This window comes from Phocoena sinus, chromosome 4, assembly GCF_008692025.1.
Source record: "Phocoena sinus isolate mPhoSin1 chromosome 4, mPhoSin1.pri, whole genome shotgun sequence".
Lineage (NCBI taxonomy): Eukaryota > Metazoa > Chordata > Mammalia > Artiodactyla > Phocoenidae > Phocoena > Phocoena sinus.
This window is the reverse complement of record NC_045766.1, coordinates 116,021,898-116,044,212: the sequence shown is the minus strand read 5'-3', so window position 1 is coordinate 116,044,212 and position 22,315 is coordinate 116,021,898. Positions and strand designations below refer to the sequence as shown.

Here is a 22,315-nt window from a genome sequence, read left to right as displayed (position 1 = left end):
GCTAGAAATTCAAATTATTCCTTATTTCTTTTCAATTAAATTGTAATTTTCAATTGAATATTGAGCTAGAAGTACATTCTGGAAATATTTCAGTTTTACATTCAAATACAGAATCTAAATAGTAATAATATACAGTTTATTATTTATATTTTACTCACTTGGAATTCTCCTGATAGGCATTTTATGGTTTTGTAATGAATAGTAGTGGTGGCTAGTTCTGGTGGCTTGTTCTCCTAGGCCAAATCACTTAACCTCCTTGAACATCAGTTCACTCATTTTTAAATGTAAGTAAAATTTATAATACTATCTCAGTGCATTGTAAAGCTCGAAAGAGATAACATAAATGAGTGATTTGGTCAATTATAAAGCAATATAAATTAGGTTAGAATAATCCACTGTGTTTTCTTCCACATGCATTTTCTCTGTAATTCTCTCAGAGCAATTTCCAGGTGTAGGGCTTCACACTGTATCTACCTGTGTACAGTTATGTTAGACCTGTATGGACTATGTATACCAGAACTCCCTGAGTTATGCATTTAAAAGTGTAGGTGTACCTACCAAATCAGAATCTCTGGGGATGGCCCAGAAACCTAACAATACATTTGAATAAACTTTCCCGGTCATTTTTTACACCCATTTTTAAACCCATGCCTGGGAATTCCTGGTCTAAAGACTTATCAGTCACCTACTTTATTTTGCTTGTGTAGTCAGCTTTATTTTCAACAGCTTTCCAAACATTTGCATAGTTGAAAAAGTTACTGATTGAATATCTTGATTTCTTGTGACATGTTAAATAAATGTATGTTTTCAAAATGTGCTTTGATTGCTGCAGAATCAGAAAATTAAACGTACTGTATCACTTTCTGTCACAAGCGTTCAGGGATTTTAAACTTCTACCTACAGTTTTGTGTCTCAACTGGCTCTATGGCCATGCAAACCTCTGTCTTCAATTCAGTTAATTGTCTTATAGTATCAAATCGGTCAGCCGTTTGTTATCTGGAATTCTGCTGGCCCCAGAAGGTCTTCATTCTTCTTATTACACATGAGTAAATAATCGAGTTAGTGAACTTCTGATAGAGTCTTATTTATGTTGCTCAACTGTTTGCATAATAACTCGTGCCATAAATAAGCCCATGCTTTTCAGATCTCACCCACAAATGTTCTGTTGCTTCTGTGTGACCTTCCACAGGTCATTTAACTTTATCTATTTATTTATTTATTTAATTTATTTATTTTTGGCTGCATTGGGTGTTTGTTACTGTGCGTGGGCTTTCTCTAGTTGTGCTGAGCGGGGGCTACTCTTCATTGTGGTGCATGGGCTTCTCATTGTGGTGGCTTCTCTTATTGCGGAGCACAGGCTCTAGGCACGCGGGCTTCAGTAGTTGTGTCTTGTGGGCTCTAGAGCACAGGCTCAGTAGTTGTGGCACACGGGCTTAGTTGCTCCACGGCATGTGGGATCTTCCCAGAACCAGGGCTTGAACCGGTGTCCCAAGCATTATCAGGCGGATTCTTAACCACTGCGCCACCAGGAAAGCCCCATTTAATCTTTTTCAATTTCACTTTCTTCATACATAAAATGAGGTAAAGGATAGCAAATATAAAACAGTACAGTTCCTACATGGAGTGATTCCTAAATAAACATAAGCAATTATTAACATTACTGATGTTAGTGTTATTGCTGTTAACAAATACATTTCGTTTTCAGAAATGGAGAAAGAGAAGGAAGGAGGTTTTCATGCAGGCTTTGGGGGATAAATGTGGGTTTCAGAGGATTTTCAGAGGAAGGAAGAAGGGTTAAATCTTTCCAGGATGTGTTAGGATTGGTAAATTTTTATGACTGGGTTTTGAGGCCCCTCTGTTATTCATTTGGTCAATGCTGAAAGTTGCAAGACAGACTAACTTGTCTCAGCAGCTAACCGAGTGTACAAATGGGTTTGAAATCAAAGAATATTAGAATAACACAAGTCATAGGGGACCATTTGTTTCAACTCCTTCCATTTAAAGAAACTGAGACTCAGAAGTGAGAGGAGAAAAAAATTTGCTCAGTCACAAGGGAGGTTTGAGAGAAGCTAGAGTCACCTGAGTCTCAGCTGTCCACGTCCAAGGTGCTGTCCACACCTCTGGACTCTGTCCATTTGATCACCTTGTCTTCCTCTTCACAGCCATTGCAACTATAATGGAAATATATTTCAGAGATAGAGCTGAACAACCTAGAATCATTATTCCTAACTTCATATGTCTTTGATATTTTAAAAAATTTTACTGCTTCTATAATTTGAAACCTAAGAAGATTTTCAGAATTCTTTCTGTGTACTGCTCTATTGAGATTACTGCTAGAGTCATCATCTTTCTACATATTTGGCAATGAAATCCAATACTGTGCCCCTGCTACTAAATTTCTAATCACAGTAGCATTACTTAATCTAGTCCCCAGAACCTCAATTTGTTCAAGTTTCAAACAAAATCAGTGCTTATTTTTCTGTTCTAAATGTCTTTATCTTTTTGCTGGTAACATTACTTGTTATCAGTTTTTAATTAACTGAAGTCTATTTAAACCATATTTCCTCATAACACTAACAAAGAGTATGTTAGATCTAGAATACTCAGAAAAGATTAAAATACAGGAGAGAGAAAACACACAGAAAAATATAGAAAAACAGATAAATTACCATCATCACAAACTACAATTAAGGTATTGGTTTATTTCTTACCAGTTCTATTACAATAAATATGTTTGTACGTGCACAAATGTGCATTTAGAGTGCCCTGTATATACACTATGTATTACAGCTAATATTAGGACTATGTGTGTGTATTTATGGACTATATAGATTTCTTAATTCCTGCATTATCATGGATACATCATAATTTATTTTTATAGACTTGCATTGCCATATATTTAGTTGTTTTCCTAAATAACTACTTTTTTTTTTTTTTGGATGTTGGGGGTAGGAGTTTTTATTAATTAATTTATTTATTTTTGCTGTGTTGGGTCGTCTTTTCTGTGTGAGGGCTTTCTCTAGTTGTGGCAAGCGGGGGCCACTCTTCATTGCGGTGCACGGGCTTCTCACTATCACGGCCTCTCTTGTCGCAGAGCACAGGCTCCAGACACGCAGATTCAGTAGTTGTGGCTCATGGGCCTAGTTGCCCCACGGCATGTGGGATCCTCCCAGACCAGGGCTCGAACCCGTGTTCCCTGCCTTAGCAGGCAGATTCTCAACCACTGCGCCACCAGGGAAGTCCCCTAAATAACTACTTTAAAAAATTCTGTGATATACATTGGTGTTAATGGTCATGGGTATAATGGTAAAAATGATATGTCATTATTTTAATTAATTTTTATTAGATTTTAAGAAGATTGAACACATTTTGATACATTTATGAGCTGCTTGAATATTTAATTTTGTAAAATGTATGTTTATATTCTTCACCTGGTGTTCAATTGGGGTGTTCTTTTTCTTCATTAATAGCTCTTTATATATATAAATTCCTTTTCTACTTTACACTGAAAATATTTCCCTAAGTTTTTTTTTTTTGTCATTCGGCTAGTTTATAGTGTTTATGTTACAGAAGTTTTAAATTCATGTGCTGTGAAATCTATTGGTCATACTTTATGGTTTGTTTCTTCCTTGGTTTTTATGCTAAAAAGTCATTCCTCAATCTGAGATCATGTACATATTAACTGTATTCTTCTTCTAGTTCACATAGATTTTACTTTTACATGAAATGCTTTTTATATAACTAGAATCAAATAATTATCACAGCCATTATTTATTTTAAAATAGGTATCCTTAGGTATCATGGATAATAGAGTGTATTTCTGGGTGTTCCATTCCTTTTCATTAATCTATCTGTCACTTCTTGATTCAGTTTCATAGGCCTCTTTTTACTTGACTTATAATATAAATATAATTTTAATCATGCCATCTTATTATCTGTAAAGTTCATTCATTTTTCTTGTGCAATTTTCCCCTTCCCCAAGACATCTCATCGATCAAGATACAAAACATTTCTTGCGTCCAAAAATGTAGCTTCTAGCAGTTAATCTGCTCCCTACCTCTGGCTCCATACAACCCTGATCTGCTTTCTGACACTCTACATTAGATATTATCCCTTTTCTAGAATTTTGTATACATGGAATTAAACAATACATCCTTTTTCTGTTGTTATTTTATTATTTATTTATTTAATTTCTTTTTTTATTGGGGTATAGTTGTTTTACAATGTTGTGTTAGTTTCTACTGTACAGTGAAGTGGAGTTCCCTGTGCTATACAGCAGGTTCTTATTAGTTATCTATTTTATACATATTAATGTATATATGTCAATCCCAATCTCCCAATTCATCCCACCCCCCGCCGCCCGCTTTCCCCCCTTGGTGTCCATTTGTTTGTTCTCTACATCTGTGTCTCTATTTCTGCCCTGCAAACCAGTTCATTTTTCTAGGTTCCACATATATGCGTTAATATACAATATTTGTTTTTCCCTTTCTGACTTATTTCACTCTGTATGACAGTCTCTAGATTCACTTCACTCTGTATGACAGTCTCTAGATTCATCCATGTCTCTACCAATGACCCAATTTTTTCCTTTTTATGGCTGAGTAATATTCCATTGTATATATGTACCACATCATCTTTATCCATTCGTCTGTTGATGGGCATTTAGGTTGCTTCCATGTCCTGGCTATTGTAAATAGTGCTGCAATGAACACTGGGGTGCATGTGTCTTTTTGAATTATGGTTTTCTCTGGGTATATGCCCAGTAGTGGGATTGCTGGGTCATGTGGTAATTCTATTTTTAGTTTTTTAAGGAACCTCCATGCTGTTCTCCATAGTGGCTGTATCAATTTACATTCCCACCAACAGTGCAAGAGGGAATATGTCCTTTTTTGTTTCTGGAGTCTTTTGCTCAGGGTGATGTTTTTGAGATTCATCAAAGTTTTTGCATGTGTAATCAGCTTATTCCTTTTTATTGCTGGGTAGTATTACATCATGTAGATAATCCATAATTTGTTTATCCGGATTCCTCTTGATTGACATGTAGCTTTTTCCAATTTGGGGTTTTTATGAAAAAAAACTACTATGAACTTGTTATACACGTTGTGGAAAATGTTTTCATTTCTTATGTGTAAACACCTAGAAGTGAATGTTTGGGGTCATGTAAATGTATATTTAACATTAGAAAAAATCTACCAACTGTTTTCCAAAGTATTGTATCATTTTGTCATTTTCCTCAGCACTGTAGGATGCTTCAAGTTGCTCTGTATCCTTCCAAATAGTTGGTTTTGTCAGTCTTTAAATTGTAGCCATTCTAGTGATCCTGTAGCAGTACATTGTTTTGGTTTAATTTACATGTTCTTGATAACTGATCATGTTGAACATTTTTGAGCCTAGTGGCCATTAGACCGTCTCTTGTGAAGTATCTTCAATTCTTTTGTCATTTTTTAAAAATCACGTTTTCCTATTTTACATATATGTGTGTGTATACACACACATACAACATAACACGCATATATTCTGGATACAGGTACTTTTTCAGGTGTATATTTTGCAAGCCTGCATATTCACATTCTTAACAGTGTCCTTTTAGGAGCAGACATCCTTCACTATGACAATTTCCAATTTATCACTTTTATGTTGCGTGCGTACTCTATTGTATCTGAAAAATCTTTGCTTACATCAAGATTGTTAATATTTTCTCTCAGTATTTCACACACAAGTCCTGTTGCCTGCCAGAGACTGAAGCCAAATCAAAGCAAGCAGAGCTGAGAGAATGAGAAGGAGAGAGAATGGGTCTAAGTTCTCTTTTCCTCTAGAACTAGTTTAGCTCCATTGTAACTAAGTCTGACCCTTCTGGGGTCCCCACTGAATGTCCCTGATGTTCATTAAGGTTTTTCTACTCTGGCTGGTCAGAACTTCAATGTCTCCTAGCCTGATGTGACCTTTGGAATTGTTGAGCTTACAGCTCTTTGTGGAGTTTCACCCTATGCAGGCATAGGTTCGTCTCCAGCAACAGATTCAAGAGGACTCCTCTGCAGGGTTTAGAGCTCTCCCTCTGCATGGCTCCCTCCTCTGTGGCACACTGTGATACAAATCCTAGTTGCTTCAACTTCTTCAAACTCCCGTCTTTCTCCTCACCTTGGCAAAACCGCCATGCTTTGTTGGGTTCAACCTTCCTGCACTGAAGTCTGGAAACTGCCTCCAGGTAGAAGGGTATTAGATATATGGTTTAAATCATTTGTTTACCTTTTTAAAGATATTATAGTCCTGTGGTTCTTGTTGTCCAGTGTCTAAACTTTTTTTTTTCATATATTTTATCGAGTGTTCTAGTTGTTTACAGAAGTAAAGCATGTCTGGAATAGTATCTATAATGACAGGAATTGGATTCTGTAAGACTTTTTGTTTGTTTGTTTTGTTTTAATTGTGGTAAAACATATATTAAAAATGACCATTTTCACCGTTTTTAAGTGTACAGTTCAGTGGCATTAAGTACATTCCCACTGTTGTGCAACCATCACCACCCTCCATCTCCAGAACATTTTCAGCTTCCCAAACTGAAAATCTGTACCCCTTGAACTCCCCATTTTCCACTTTTCCCCAGCCCTTGGCAACCACTGTTCTACATTATGTTTTTATAAATTTGACTTCTTTAGGTACCTCATTTCAGTGGAATCATACAGCATTTGTATTGTTGTGACTGACTTATTTCACTTAATATAACATATTCAAAGTTATTCCATGTTGTAACATGTGTAAGAATTTCCTTCCTTTTAAAGGCTGAATAATATTCCATTGGATGTATATACCAGGTTTTGTTTATCCGTCCATCCTTTGATGGATATTTGGGTTGCTTCTACCTTTTGGCTATTGTGAATAATGTTGCTATGAACATGCATGTATAAAAATCTCTTTGAATCTCTGCTTTCAATTCTTTTGGATATATACCCAGAAGTGGAGTTTCTGGATTATGTAGTAATTCTATTTTTAATTGTTTGAGGCACCACCATAACATTTCCACAGCAGCTGCAACCTTTCAGCAATGCACAAGGGTTCTATTTCTCCACATTCTTGCCAAGAGTTGTTTCCTGGTTTTTTGTTTGTTTGTTTGTTTTTAATAGTAGCCATCCTAATGGGTTTGAAGTGAGTGTTATCTCTTTTCTTCATTGTTTTTAATTGATTTTTTGTTCTGACACATTTTGATCTCCATCTCATTTTCTTTTGTGTATATTCTATAGATTATTTTGTTCGTGTTTATCATGGGGATTACATATAACATCTAAAGTTATGACAATTTATCTTAAATTGATACTAACTTAACTCCAATTAAGACAATAAAGACTTCAGTAAAAACTTAACTTTCACATAAAATAGTTGTTTTGCCGAAAGCCTGCTTTCGGTTTTAAGGTTCGTTGGATTCACTGGCAAAATAACCACTCGTTTCACAGAAATAAACAGCTTTAATCAACGATTTAATGAAAGGTGATTTAACTTAATTTTTTTTTTTTTTTTTTTTTTTTTTTTGCGGTACGTGGGCCTCTCACTGTTGTGGCCTCTCCTATTGCAGAGCACAGGCTCCAGACGCGCAGGCTCAGCGTCCATGGCTTACGGGCCCAGCCGCTCCGCGGCATGTGGCATCTTCCCGGACCGGGGCACGAACCCGTGTCCCCTGCATCGGCAGGCGGACTGTCAACCACTGCGCCACCAGGGAAGCCCTCTCTCTCATATTTGAAGAACAGTTTTGCTGGATATAGAATTCTAGGTTGAAAGTTCTCCTCTTTAACCACTCTATCTTACTGCTTCTGGCTTGCAAACTTTCTGCTGAGAAATCCACTGATAATCTTATTGGGGATTCCTGTAAGTGTCTGATGCCTAGAACTGTATTTTTCTTTCTGTTCCTATAATCTACCTGAATTGAGTCAGTTCGATGTTCTTTAAGAGTTTTACAGTACACTAGTTTAACTTTTTTGTATCATTGGAAAAGTTTTGTTTTTATTTTCTTTACCTAATATTAATATTGCTGATGAAATTGATTATATGATGTCACAATAAAGCTAAACAAAACAAAACAAAATAAAAACCCGGATCCTCAGTGGCATTTGAGGTAATGCAGTTATTACTCACATTTATCACATTTATGGAGTCAGGTGGGAATTGGGTCGGCACTGCTTTTCTTTGTTGGGTTTGCTGGCAGGTTTGGCTGTTGACTCGCCGTCAATCAGCTGGGGAGACTAACACAACTTAGCTCCTTTACACCTGTCCTTACTTTTCTAGCAGGCCAGACCTGGGGTATTTTCACGGTGATGGCAGAAGTGTGGGAGGCCCAGCCCTAACATGCAAGCCCAGTTCAGCGTCTGCTTGCATTACGTCTACCAACGTCCTATTTTCCAGGGCAAGCTCTACTATTTGCACGCGTATCAGGAAGCGGGGCAAATCACCCCGCTTATCATGGGAATACCTCAAAGTTACAAGACAAATGGCATGGACTCAGGAAAGAGTGATGAATTGGAGCCATCATTGCAATCTAGTATATCAACCTAGTTTCCTTTTATTTTATTTGTGTAGAATATACCTACCTCTCCATTAAAATTTCCCATGTACTTCTTTAAATAATTTATAGATGTTTCTTTTTTTATGAAAGCTGATTTTATTTTGGTTTTTAATAGGAAGGCTTTATTACAGTTACATGACTTTATATATCATATATATCTTTTTCTCTTGTGTAATTTTATCATTTTGTTTTATGCTTTCTACTTTCTATATTTTTCATTTTCTTTGTGTCTTGTATATATACACTGTTGCTATACTTATATATTATTTAGTGTGTAGAAATTTATGTGTACTGTTTTATATAGTGTAATGGTTAACAGTTAAGTTTTCAATGTTTTAAAACCCACACTTATCTATTTATTAAAATTTTTTTAATTGACATATTTTGAATCCCCCAGTTAAGGAATTTTTGTACCACACTTACTTTCTCTGTACCCCTTTTAACCTACATTCCCATTTTATTAGCATATTGACTTATACTAAATATTCTTATTAAACATTTGAACAAGAATAACTTCTGATATTGCATATTTTTTACTCAGTTTTATGCTGTTTACACTTATATTAGTGTCTAACTTGTTTCTATGCTCACGTTCATTCTTTTTATACTGTGAGTTTTTATCGATCTTGTCTTCAATAAATCTATCATTTATTTAACGGTGATGTCAGGAACTGTACTTAGTCAATTATGGGTGGTATACTTTAGGAAGAATATAAAATTATTAGGCCACAAACTTTTGCACTTACAATCTTCATTTATTATACTTTTATCTGTCTGATGTGTTGTTTTGGAAGACAAATCTGAAGTCACCATAACTTCATTCTTCTATTTGTACCTGGATTTTCTGCTTTGATATTTTTAGGATATTTTTTCTTTCATTGAAACCAAAACTGGGTTCTAGGAGGTCTCTTTGTGAGTCTGATGAACTGATTTTCTCTAGGTCATGCTGAGGCTTTTTCAGTTTGCACACCCTGGTATGCAATTATTTCCTTAGTTGTTTTAACTGCTACCTTCTCTCTCCCCAATTCCTCCCCCACCTGCCAGGGGAACATTGATGATTTTTAACTTGATTCATTATTTCCTATCCCATATCTGTGTTTACCTTCATAATTTAAATATCTTTCTTCCTTCATTTTCTTACTATAAGGTGAGATTTCCAGGTTTTAGCATTTATAAAGTGAATTTTTATTCTGCAGTTGTATTTTTACTTTTCCTGAAGTGGAGTATCTTGTTATTCCATTTTATCAATTTTTTTTTTGGCTGCACCACACGCGGGATTTTAGTTCCCTGACCAGGGATCAAACCTGTGACCCCTGCAGCGGAACACAGAGTCCTAACCACTGGACTGCCAGGGAATTTCCTCATTATTCCATTTTAAACTTAACCTATTGTTTTTCACCTCAGTAAATTTTCTCTTAGTGGCCTCCTGTTTTTGAGATGTGGTTTTTCTTGCATTCTAATGAGGGTGCTAAAGAGTTTTCTGCTATTACTTCTGGATCCTGGTAATAGGCCATAGACTTTTCTGTTGACTGTTTTAAGTGATTTCTTTCCCTTATATTATCACAGAGATTCCATTGTTTATTCCTCATTACTCATTCCAGGACCAGGTAAAATCTACCTTGGCTTGGAGTGGACCAGCAGTTTGGATGTATCAATTGCATTTAGACTTCTCAGAGTTCCAGCTGGTAGGAAGGTGGATAAGCACAATTCCCTACACAATTTGTACTGTGTAGTAAGCACTGATATTGCACTGAGGTTTATTTCTCCTCTCCACTTCCTCATTCCTTTGTATTTAGAACAAATGAAGTATCAGTTTTTCAATTGTCCAAGTATCTCTCAGCTGTTAATCTGAGAATTGAATGCAGGTCTTGCTTCTTCTTCACTGCCTTCGTCCTTTATTTTCTTCTAAATGATTGTGACAATGTCACATATATAATTTCCAAACTAGATTGATGGCAACTAGTGCATATTATTATGGATTTACCAAATATATCTACATATAAAATATATATGTGTAGTTTTAAATATATATTTATATATGTTCAAATAAACATTTAAATGTATATATGTAGTGGCTTAAGCACATCATTATTTCTGGGCATTTAAATCACTTCTATTTCTCCAGTATTAAAATAATGTATGTTCATTTTTTACATGTGTTCAGACTATTTTCTTGGGATAAATTCTTAGAAGTGTAATTACTGGCATAAACATTACTAATATTTTTGTGCATTTTTGATATATATTGACAAATTGTTTTCCCAAATCTTCTTACCAAGTTAAATTTCCAGAAGCAGTACGAGCGTATGTTCTCATTAAAATTTTTTTTGAGATTATATGCTTATTTTGGAAAAAAAAATACAATTCTTAAAAACTATGAAAAGAAAATAAAAAGCAGCCATGTTTCACTGCCTAGTAATGACTATTGCTGTTGGTTTGGCTTAGTTATTTCATTTTCTGCTCTACTTTCTAGGATGGATGGATGGATAGATATGTAGGTATGTAGGTAGATAGACAAATAGGATGCACACATTGATGAAATTCTATATGATGATAATTAAGGCGTTTTAAATTTTTGTGTGATTATGCATAACCCTCTGATTAATGTCTTTATATTTTTTAGAAGTTTTTTTTTGTATTGGAGGATAGTTGATTTAATGTCTTTATATTTAATACAAATTATTTATTTCATTAATGTAAATCCTAGGAAGAAAATCAGGAAGAGTAAATATTTTTAAGATTATGTCTGTGTAGTATACACTTAGACACATATAAAATTTCAAAAGGATGTGTCAACTTATGCTCTCAGCATCCATGTATATGAATATTCGTTACAAATTTACCCTTGTAAGTATTATGTATTTAAAGGATTTTTTCATTTTGTTTAATTTGATAGGAAGGAAATGATATATTTTTTGTTTTGATTTGTGTTTATTTGATTACTAGTCAGGTAAAATATATTTTTTCTAATGGTTATTATCCATACCTAAATATTCTTCTGTAAATTTATTTTTTAATTAAAAAAAATTTTTGGCTGCAATGGGTCTTCACTGCTGTGCATGGGCTTTCTCTAGTTACAGCAAGCAGGGGCTACTCTACGTTGCGGTGCGTGCCTTTCTCATTGCAGTGCCTTCTCTTGCTGTGGAGCACGGGCTCTACACACATGAGCTTCAGTAGTTGTGGCTCGAGGGCTCTAGAGAGCAGGCCCAGTAATTGTGGTGCATGGGCTTAGCTGCTCCCTGGCATGTGGGATCTTCCCAGACCAGGGCTCGAACCCATGTCCCCTGCATTGGCGGGTGGATTCTTAACCACTGCGCCACCAGGGAAGTCCCTGTAAAATTTCTGTTAAAGTTCATAGTCAATTTATGGACTTTTATTGGTGTGTATAACAATTTCCTTATTAATGTTAACGATTTTAATCACACGGTTGCTATTTTGTACAGATAAAAATTAATTCTTAATTTTTAGCCAACCACATTTATTTCTATATTTCGTTGTAAATTTTGAATACATCTAGTTCAAAAAGTCTATTTAAGTAATCAGCGAATTACTTAAAACATTGTAGTTGCTCAGAAAATTATGTTAAAAGGCTAATAAAGTGAAAACCTCCCCACCCTCCAAGTTCAATTTTTTTCTTTGCAACAGCAACAGGAATCGAATCAAATACTATCCCAATACTCAGCTTGACTGACTTCTTTTTTTTATTTCAGAGAGTAAAGGACCATGCCTTACATTCTCTCACCTAAGTTTAAAGGATTCCTTCAGAGATCTGTTTAATCCCAAAGTGGAGATATTTTTGATATTGTATACAAGGAACAACCCGAGCTGTGCTGAGTCACTGTTTGAGCAGGATAACTCACTTAATGTTAATTTCAACACAAGAAAGAAAACAGTCTGGCTTATTCATGGATACAGACCAACGGGCTCCACTCCACCATGGCTTCAGAACTTTGTGAGAATTTTGTTGGACCAAGACGATATAAATATAATTGTAGTAGACTGGAACCGAGGTGCTACAACTTTTCTTTACAGTAGAGCGGTTAAAAATACCAGAAAAGTTGCTGTGAGTCTGAGTAGGTACATTCAGAATCTTTTGGTAAGTCTGGAATTTTATGTGTTATATATGTTATACAATATACAGTACGTTATGTAATACTGCAAAGTGGTAATAAAATACCATTTTCCTGTAGCATTTAGAATTACTGCATTGATATGCTAATGTATGCAGCCATCTTTTCTTTGTGTAAGGATAATTCTATACCTAGACGTGACCTTAGTTTTTAAAAATTATCTTAAAGACTCAATTATTGTGTTTTATCTTAAAATCTTTTAAGATTTTTGTTTTTTTAACTCTACCTATACTTCAGGATAATGTAGTGATTCTATGTACACAGAGGGGATAAACTATACAATCATTAGATTTTTTTAGATATATTTTCTAAGGTACGTCTAAAATGTTTCAAATTAATCAAGTGTGCGTTGGTAAAAGTGAGGGGAAAACAGCTTGAAAAGTAGCATACTTTGCCAACCGTGGAGGCAGGTCTCAGTTCCATTTACGTTTATCCAGCATTTAGGTCCAGGGTTGGGATGAGTCAAATAAATTCAGGCCAGTTCTAGGTCGTCTATAGTTTGATTGATCTTTGACTGCTAAGTCAATACATATGAAGATCCATGTCTGTTCTAGAGGGAGGTGGTAGTGATGGCACTCGAGAGAAGGAAGGGTGATATATGATTTGGGGACATTCTTGAGCTTGAAATCGCCTTTGAGTTGTGTTGTGCTGAACTTCCAAGCCTCTGCTGAAATCGAGCAAGCGTCATAGATCCAAGAAGCAGTTACACACAGTGGTTAGGAGTCAGACTGGAGGGGTTCAAAGACCACCAAATCCATATCATCTGCGTGAGCTGGAGCAATTGCTTAACTATTCTGCCTCATTTCCTTGTCTATACATTTGGGATAACAAAACTTTCTAACAATATTTTATTTAAATATTAAATGAAATTAATTCTTAACCAGCACTTGGCATATAATAACCATTGAATAAAATCAGCTATCATTATTATTTTTACATCCTCAAATTTGGACAAAACCAAACTATGCCTCTGGAGACAGAAGAAGTAATTGATTCACCTGTTCTTACTGATAGTCTATAAATTGCATAATTGATTTTTCCTTTTAGCGGTGGTCTTTGCTCTAATTCACAAATATGTACCTCAAAGTGTGGAACATGTGAATGTTAAGTAGAGAAATTTAGGAAAATTGTAGTATTAGATTTCTAACAGTGCTTTTGCTTGCAAAGTCTCCGTATTAAGGAGAAGGGATGAAAAGTTCAGTAGCACTGAAGTTGAGAGTGATACTCCCTGGAGGTTCCAGGCATTGGTCTGAGAAATTTGTTGAAGAAAATTATCATTCTGTGCCTGCAAAACCTGAATCTAGTTTCTCATTAGAGTAAATGTTCCACATCTTTCTGTAAGCCATTGGATGTGTCACTGTGTAGAATGGACCATGACCTGCTTCCTGGGAGTGTGGTAGAAGAAATTCTTCCTCATTTAAGCTCCTAATGCCCCCCTCCCCCTCCCCTGGGCTGAGACTCTAGAAGGTGTTCAAAACTTGGGCTTGGAAGATCAGACTCCATTACTCTCCAGCTTGTGCTGGGGGAAATCACTTAAAAATCTGAGTCTCATTTTATCATCTCCAAAGTAAGGATGATTTTTCACACGGTTCGGTCTTCCTAAAGTTTTTGACACAATCTACAGATAAAAAAGGGAGGTAGATTAGTTTATATTTTGGAGTTGAACAGACCTGGATTTCAGGTCTTTTTCCCTTATAGTAATAAGTATATGAGACTTTGGGCAACTCATTATCAAATGGTATTTATTCAGCATTTAATAGATGCTGGGGAAAGTTTTAGGCAATAGGATAAAAATATGTAACTCATAGGACTATTGTGAATATTACATATGAGATTTAAAAAACACATACCAAGGTAGCTAGCACAAAGTTAGTTTTGTTATTATTATTACAAAATGCTTTATTAATTAAATGTATTATTTTGCATATGCTATTCTAGATAAAAATGACAATGTTTTCTAAATTTTTAAATAAAAATTTAATGGTATTAAAACTGTACAGAAAAATCAGATATTTTATGGAAAAAGTTGAACAAAGATATAGTTATTGGAAATTATAAAATCCCATTCCCTGTCTCCCAGAAATGGATTAAACCGGAAAAAATAATGAATTTTAGAATATTGATGCAACAGGCATAATTTGTGATTTTCTGAAATGAAAATTGTAACATTGTATTTTGAATTGCAGGGGCATGGAGCATCTCTTGATAATTTTCATTTCATAGGTGTGAGCTTAGGGGCTCATATTAGTGGATTTGTTGGAAAGATATTTCATGGTCAAGTTGGAAGAATAACAGGTAAAAATATTTTTGACAAAATTAATATTTTAGTATACTTTTAAGCATCAGAAGTTATTACTTTATTTAACATTTAACAGGGGCAATATTTAAGGAAAGGAAATGATGCACAAACTTTTTTTTTCTATATTATATTCAGATGCTGGTATTTGTTTGGTTAGACTCTTAAGTCTTACTTATTTCTTCACCGAACTTAAATTACCCATATAGAAATGGGAGGAAAATGATTAATTTCTGCAGTCCCATATGAATTTTAAGGACACATTATTGTATCAATCCTAAGGAAAGTTTGGCCCATCAAATGTAAAACTTTTTTCATGTATTAACTAAGAAGATAACCTATTACCATGTACTTAAATTTTAGAAACTTTAATGTATTTTAATTCTTTTAACAATTTTACTTGAACACTAGAAGGGAGGATCAGGAGTTGATATCCATGCCTGAGGGATTCTGGACCCCAGTTCTCCTTGTATTTCCTTAACAAGGTTACTGCATCCACAAAGCTTAGTAACCAAATAATGCTGACATGGACGTTCAGGCTTCCCTTTAGGAATGGTGGTGATTTAAAAACTATCCTTCCCCAGTTAATTTAGCTTTTTAGAATTATTGAGATCCATTCCCATAGATGATTTATAATAATTTCAAATGTTAATACTAGAGTCTTAAGTTAACAAAGAGGGAGGGTAGAGGTGAATAACTTGTTTAGATCTTTACGATCTTTACAGACCTTAAGTATACCTTACTTACTTTATCAGTTTTAACTTGATTCTCATTATATGGATGTGAAAGTTGAGGTTAACTGAATGAATGCAGGACCGTCAAAAAGTTAGTAACAGCTAAGCCAGGATTTATACAAAGGCCTCTAGCATCCAAAGTCCATTCTCTTTCAACCACCATACTAGCTCCATTTGATCTGCTGGTAATCCTACTTTATTTTAAGGTGTGTTGATTCACATATGAGTCTAGTTTGAATGGTTCCACATGCCAAGCAATCATCAGGGTTTAAAAAGCCAGCAAATGCAGTGGTTCTACATCAGAACAACTTATAGGAAGAGAGAAGTTTCTGCCTCATTCAGTCATATGGGCCAAATAAACTAGGGATAACAGAAGGTACTGAGATAAAGCAATATTATATTTTACTTTTTAAGATGATTGTTGCCCTATTGCATAGATGTTCTCAAGGCATTGCATTTCATGTCCTCCCCACCTTTTTTACACATTGCAGTAGGTCATGAGCTTCAAATTTTTATTTAGAATTACAAGTACACCAGAAATAATATCTACATTTTATGAAACTTTTAATATATTTTCCTTATGCGTATGCAGGAAACTTTTGTGAGAAATGAATGATAAGCTAATAATAAATATGTTTTATTCCAAGCTCAAATTGCACTTAACATTTTAGACCTATAGAGAGATCCAGGATGAGCTCGTGCAGAATGGGGCTCAAGACAGGACCAGGATAGTATTTATTATTTCCCCTCCTCAGCAGTAGTAGTAGTTACTTTCTGTTACACAGAGATTTACTATCAGTGTATTCCTAATTACTTCTTAAGTAAAAATGCTAAAAAAACCCACAATACTTTGTCTAGGCATCTGTAATGTGGCTTAACACTACATCATCGATGAACTCTGAAGACTGGAAAAAAGATTATTCAAATAAAGAAGATACTTGCTATTCATCTAATTTCATTTACTGTTAGATTTGTTTTAGGACAGGTTTAAGCTAAAACTGTATAGGCTCATTATGTTTATAATGTAATAATAATGCAAGCATATGATCTGCTGAACTCTGTAGTATGACTTGATTAATAGATTAATAGCTTCTTTCTTGAATTTCAGGTCTTGACCCTGCTGGACCACAATTCTCTGGAAAACCATCAAATGGCAAATTAGATTACACTGATGCACGTATTGTGGATGTCATACACACTGATACCAATGGTAACAATGTAGGATTTATTGCTTAATCATTTGAAAATAGAAAAGGAGATGTAGACATCTCCTTTTCTATTTTCTAAAAGGGAAGAGGAAAACTTAATGAGAGAGTAGTGGATGAAGTGATAAGACTGTAATTATATAGTGATTATATTTCCCACAAGCAACATTTCTTGGAGTTAGTGAAAACCTGTGGTGTCCAATGGGACTCTTTGCCTTCAGCTTTCCTCCTTCAGGTTTCAAGAACTGTCATGTCATCCTAAAAAAACTGAAATTTGATTAAAAAAATATACTTCATCCTTTTCATGTTATTAACATTTTATTGATTTGATTACAACTTCCCTCATGCTTAATGTTCCTGATGCATTTAGATTACCATTCTCTCTTATCATTTTATCACTTTGTTGTATGTCAACTCAAACTCAGCACAGATCTTCAGGGACAGAGAGAGTACTTTTCCCTAAAGATTTTAAATTATTTTCCTCAAAATGTCTAACCGGCTATTGATCGTTTTAACCAGAGTGTGTTGGACAGACACTTTCAGGTAATATTTTAGATGGCCCAGATCCCCTTCCTGAGTTGAAACTGATGGTACTAATATTTATTGAGTACTTCGTATATACGAGGCACTTCAAGTTCTTTATGTGAATTGATTATGGAATTCTCCTAAGTCCCCATGAGTAAGTAAATGTTATCATCCCCCTTTTACAAATGGAGAAGAGGCTCAGGTCAAGGTGACAAGGCCAGTAGGAGGCAGAGTCAGAATTTGAAATAGAATCCTCTGATTCCAAAATCTGCACTTCACCAGTATGCTGCTCAAATTAACTGGAAATTTACATGTGTTTGGTTGGGGTGCATGGGGAGAATATAGTGCTAAGGCAGAGACAGGAGGAAGTGACCCAAAGACTGCTCCCAACTTCCTATTTCCTCAGGTTTATTTTCTCTTTGGTCCAGGTAATTTATTTTCTTCCATATTATTCTGAATTTACCCTGTGGTGATCCATACCAATGATTCTGTGAGATACATAAATACCATTAATGCCATAGATGACAATTTTTCAAATTCTATGTCTATATGCCCATGGGCTGAGCCTATAATCAGAACAATTATGCTCTTTATTTGGAATCTAAGTTCATCTACATCATACAGAGTCAGTGCCTAAAGTCTCATAGTTCTGATACCCTCAACCTTTCACGTTTTCTTTCTCTAGCCCTGTATATCAGCTTAACATTCCCACACACAGCACACCTAGTGCCAATTACTCTGCAATTTTGAACTCCTCTTTTTGAAATTCCAACTTCAATTCTGCTTATGGCCTTTTGAATTGGCTCTTCATACTTTTTATTGTTTTTGTTTGCATTTTTGACTTTTCCTAATAAACTGTTTGGATTGTCTTATATTCTTAATATCTTTTGATGACTCAGCTTACCAAATCTAACTTGCCACTAGATGCCACATAGTTGGCACCTTTAACTGATCTTTTTATGACTATCACAAATGAGGAACACAGATTTTTGATACTGCATATTCACCTGTCTCAAGGAATCTCTGAATGAGATACTGCTCTTTCCTTAAATTCTAACCTATGAGTGCATTTTCTACTTGCCAGTAATTCTTGTCCTTTTTCAGTTGTATATGTTAAGGAAGCTATGTTGCCTTTCATAATTGTTGATTAGGTAATTTGAACAAACATTCCTGCTGGGATATCAGGAAAAAATTACCAGTCTAATATCCAGAAGACAGGAAAATTCCAGGGAGGTGAACTGGTAATTTGGAGTCACTTTTCTCTGGTGTAGAGAATATGGGAAGTGTTTTTGAAACCCTCATATGAGGCTTGTAAAACATCTTATACTACTTTTTGGGACCCCAAAGGGTAGCGCTATAGGAATAAAGGTAAACTTGAAATAAACCAGCCTTTTTATAATCTCTAGTAAAGCTTTTAATAATCTGAAGTTGCCAGAAAAATCTCATTTATTGTGTTTTGTTTAAGGAGCTCTTGGATTGTTGGACCTGCTAGGTACCTGATAGAAGCCAATAATAGTCCTTTTTTGTAGGAAGATCACATCATCCTTGGTCTCAAATTATTTTTATAAATATATATATATATATATATATATATATATATTTTTTTTTTTTTTTGCGGTACGTGGGCCTCTCACTGTTGTGGCCCCTCCCATTGCGGAGCACAGCCTCCGGACGCGCAGGCTTAGCGGCCATGGCTCACGGGCCCAGCCACTCTGCGGCATGTAGGATCTTCCTGTACCGGGGCACGAACCCGCGTCCCCTGCATCGGCAGGCAGACTCTCAACCACTGCGCCACCAGGGAAGCCCTATAAATATATTTTTAAATGTCCAGCATCCAAATAAAGATAGCCAGGTACACTTGAAGCAAGAAACGTGCATGAGAACCAACAGAAACAATAATCAGCAGAAACAGACCCATAGGCCTCCAACACTGGCTAAAACGTGCTTAATATTTTCAAAGAGATAAGATAAGACTGCAAATATCAGCAGAGAATGACATTTAAATATAAATATGACCTATTATATTTGATAAAAATAATAAAAAGTTTTTAACTTAAAAAATAAAATAATTGACAATTATTGAATGGGTTGAACAGAAATTTTGAATCAGGTAAAAAGAGAAAGCGAGTGACTTGGAAAATAGTTGAGAAGTCTGTTTCTAGAATAAAGTAAAAGGGTACAATACGGAGCAAAAATCAGAGAGCAGACAATACAGAGAGGTAAGAGGTACATAGGATAAATAATGAGAAGGTCAATCATGTTAAATTCAAAATAAAAGGAGAGAAAAATGGAACAGAAATGATATCTAAAGATAATATCTCAGAATTTCTAAAAACTGAGGAATTATAATCAATAAAAATTGGAATGCACAGTTAATTCCAATGTGAATAAATAGGCATCCTCATTGAGACACATGATAGTAAAGTTACAGAAAAGACCACAACAAAGTATACAGCATAAAATTAAATGAATAAAAAATGACCCAAATTATAACTAGTTTCTCAACAGAAACAGTGGAAGCTAGGAAAGAATAGAGTTATACTTCCAATATGGTGAAAGAAAATAGCTGCCTAGTATCCCAATCTGTTTCAGGAAAAAAAAAAGGAAACTATATAGTTTCAGACAAGTATACACTGAGAGAAATTGTCATCAAAAGAAGGAAAATTATCCTTTGATGGCTATTCAGGAAGGAAGAGTATTGAAAATGGTAAAATACAGTTCAATCTAAATGGATGTTGATGGCATAAAACACTGTTATTGTTTTATGGAATTTGGAATATATAGAGAGAATTAAAACACGTTACAAAAATAGCATATTTTGGGGAGCTGTTAACTGAAGTTCAAGCATTTTTTGTTCCTTTAATTTTATGGAAGAAAGGTTAAAAGTAATTGTCAACAGTTGGTATTTATAAATCAAGGCTTTCTGTTAAATCTCTAGGTATCCAAAAAGAAAAGAGTAAAAGAGTATATAACTTCCAAAGCAACGGAGGACAAAAGGGAATAGTTTTTTTTAAGTCCAAAAGAAGGCAAGAAAGGAGAGAAAGAATCATAAAGATCAGACAAAGTAAATGGAAGTACATAATATGATGGTAAAATTAAACCCAGCTATACCATTAAATGTAAATTAGCCTAAATGAAATTTAGGCTGTTAGATTCAATTAAAATATGGTGTCACACTTAGTCAAAAAGACGAAAATTCAATTATGTGTTATTTATTAAAGACATATATAACAGTAAGGAAGCAGAATATGTGAAAGTAGAACATTGATATGCAAATATTATCCACCAAAAGGTGGTGAATCTACATACATTAACTTAGACAAAAATAATTTTATCTCAAAATTAGTAGAAACATAGAAAGGCTTAAAATGATAAAACTTTCAACTCACCAGGAAGATAGTTTGTATATACCTAATAACATGGCTTAAAATTACATAAAGCAAACTTTACACTATCCCATTGCAGAAAGAAAAGCAACTGCGCAATCATAGTGGGAGATTTTAATTAGAAAAATTGATCTAATGGACATTTATAAAACATTATACCCAACAACTGGAGAATATACATTCTTCTAAAGCATCATGGATATTTTAGAGAAACATTATACACTGGGCCTTAAAAATATTCTCAAAATTTTCATAGAGGGGGAAGCATAAAAGGTAGTATTCTCTATATTCAAAGCAATTAAACTATAAATAACTAAGAAAAATATAAGTAGAAAATCCATATATTTTTAGAAGAAACATATTTTTAGATAACTAATGAGGGAAGAATAAATAATAATGGAAATATAAAATATTTTGGTTCAATAGTATTAAAGTTACTACATATTAAAATTTGTTGGAGTCAGCAAAAGCCATGACTAGAAATAAATGTCCAGTTACAGATATCTTAAAAGGCTGAAAATCAATAATCTAAACATCTATCTTGGGAAATTAAGAATTAAACATAAAACATACCCATAGATATTAAGAAGTTGATGATAAACATACAAAAATGGAATAAAAATATCAATTAGAAGTGATATAAAGAGCCAAAATTTTGCACTTTAAAAAGACAACGTTAATTATTTAAAACTATGTCATTTTTTACCTTCTTTCAATAAAATGAAAGGAACATAGAATGCTTGAACTTTATATATCACCGTCCAGAGTAATGAGTCCTTGGAGAGAAAAAAACAGAAAGGACAAGGAGAGAAAACACAACTAATATCAATAATAATAAAGGAGATAGTGTTACAGATACTATAGGTATTAAAATCATCACAAAGCAATGTAATGAACAATATTTTGCAAATAAATATGAAAATATATGACCATATGGTATGATATATGAAATATAAAAATTCTTATGAAAAGCAAAAGCATTTACCAAATGAAAAGGGAAAGTTTTAAGAGTTTTTTTAACTATTGATAAAATAGAAACTGTAATTTAAAGCCTTCCATCAAAGTAAATTCCCAGGCAAGTTTTTGTTCTCTACCAAACAATTAAGTGATAAATAAGACCACTGTTTCACAAACAACGTCAGATAATAACAAATAAATAGGAAATGGTTTGCAACTTTTTTAGAAAGCCATCACAAACTTAATGTCAAAAGTTGAGAAAGACATTGCAGAAAAGACAGTTTGCTGGACATTCTCTATAATAATCATAGATGCAAAAATTCTGCATAAAATATAAAATTAGTAAGCCAGCAGCATATAAAATTGGTATTGAATCACATCCATTTGGATTTATTATCAAAAAGCAAATTTAGTTTAACATTCAAAAATCAGTTTCTTAATTCATCTTAGCAAAAGAATAAGGGAGAAAATTCATTTAATAATCTCAATCAAATGAACAAAAAGCTTTAGGGAGAATTTATGTATGGCAAAAAC

The 22,315-nt window shown here is 34.3% G+C and overlaps 1 protein-coding gene across 1 annotated transcript in view; it reads left to right on the top strand.

The window, feature by feature from the left end:
- Positions 1-22,315, top strand: part of LIPI (lipase I) — a 68,841-nt gene that overhangs the window by 5,874 nt on the left and 40,652 nt on the right. The window contains exons 2-5 of the mRNA XM_032629436.1: positions 10,115-10,233; positions 12,259-12,644; positions 14,865-14,973; positions 16,817-16,918. Coding sequence (XP_032485327.1) covers positions 10,115-10,233; positions 12,259-12,644; positions 14,865-14,973; positions 16,817-16,918 — 716 coding nt within the window. The remainder of the gene's footprint in view (positions 1-10,114; positions 10,234-12,258; positions 12,645-14,864; positions 14,974-16,816; positions 16,919-22,315) is intronic.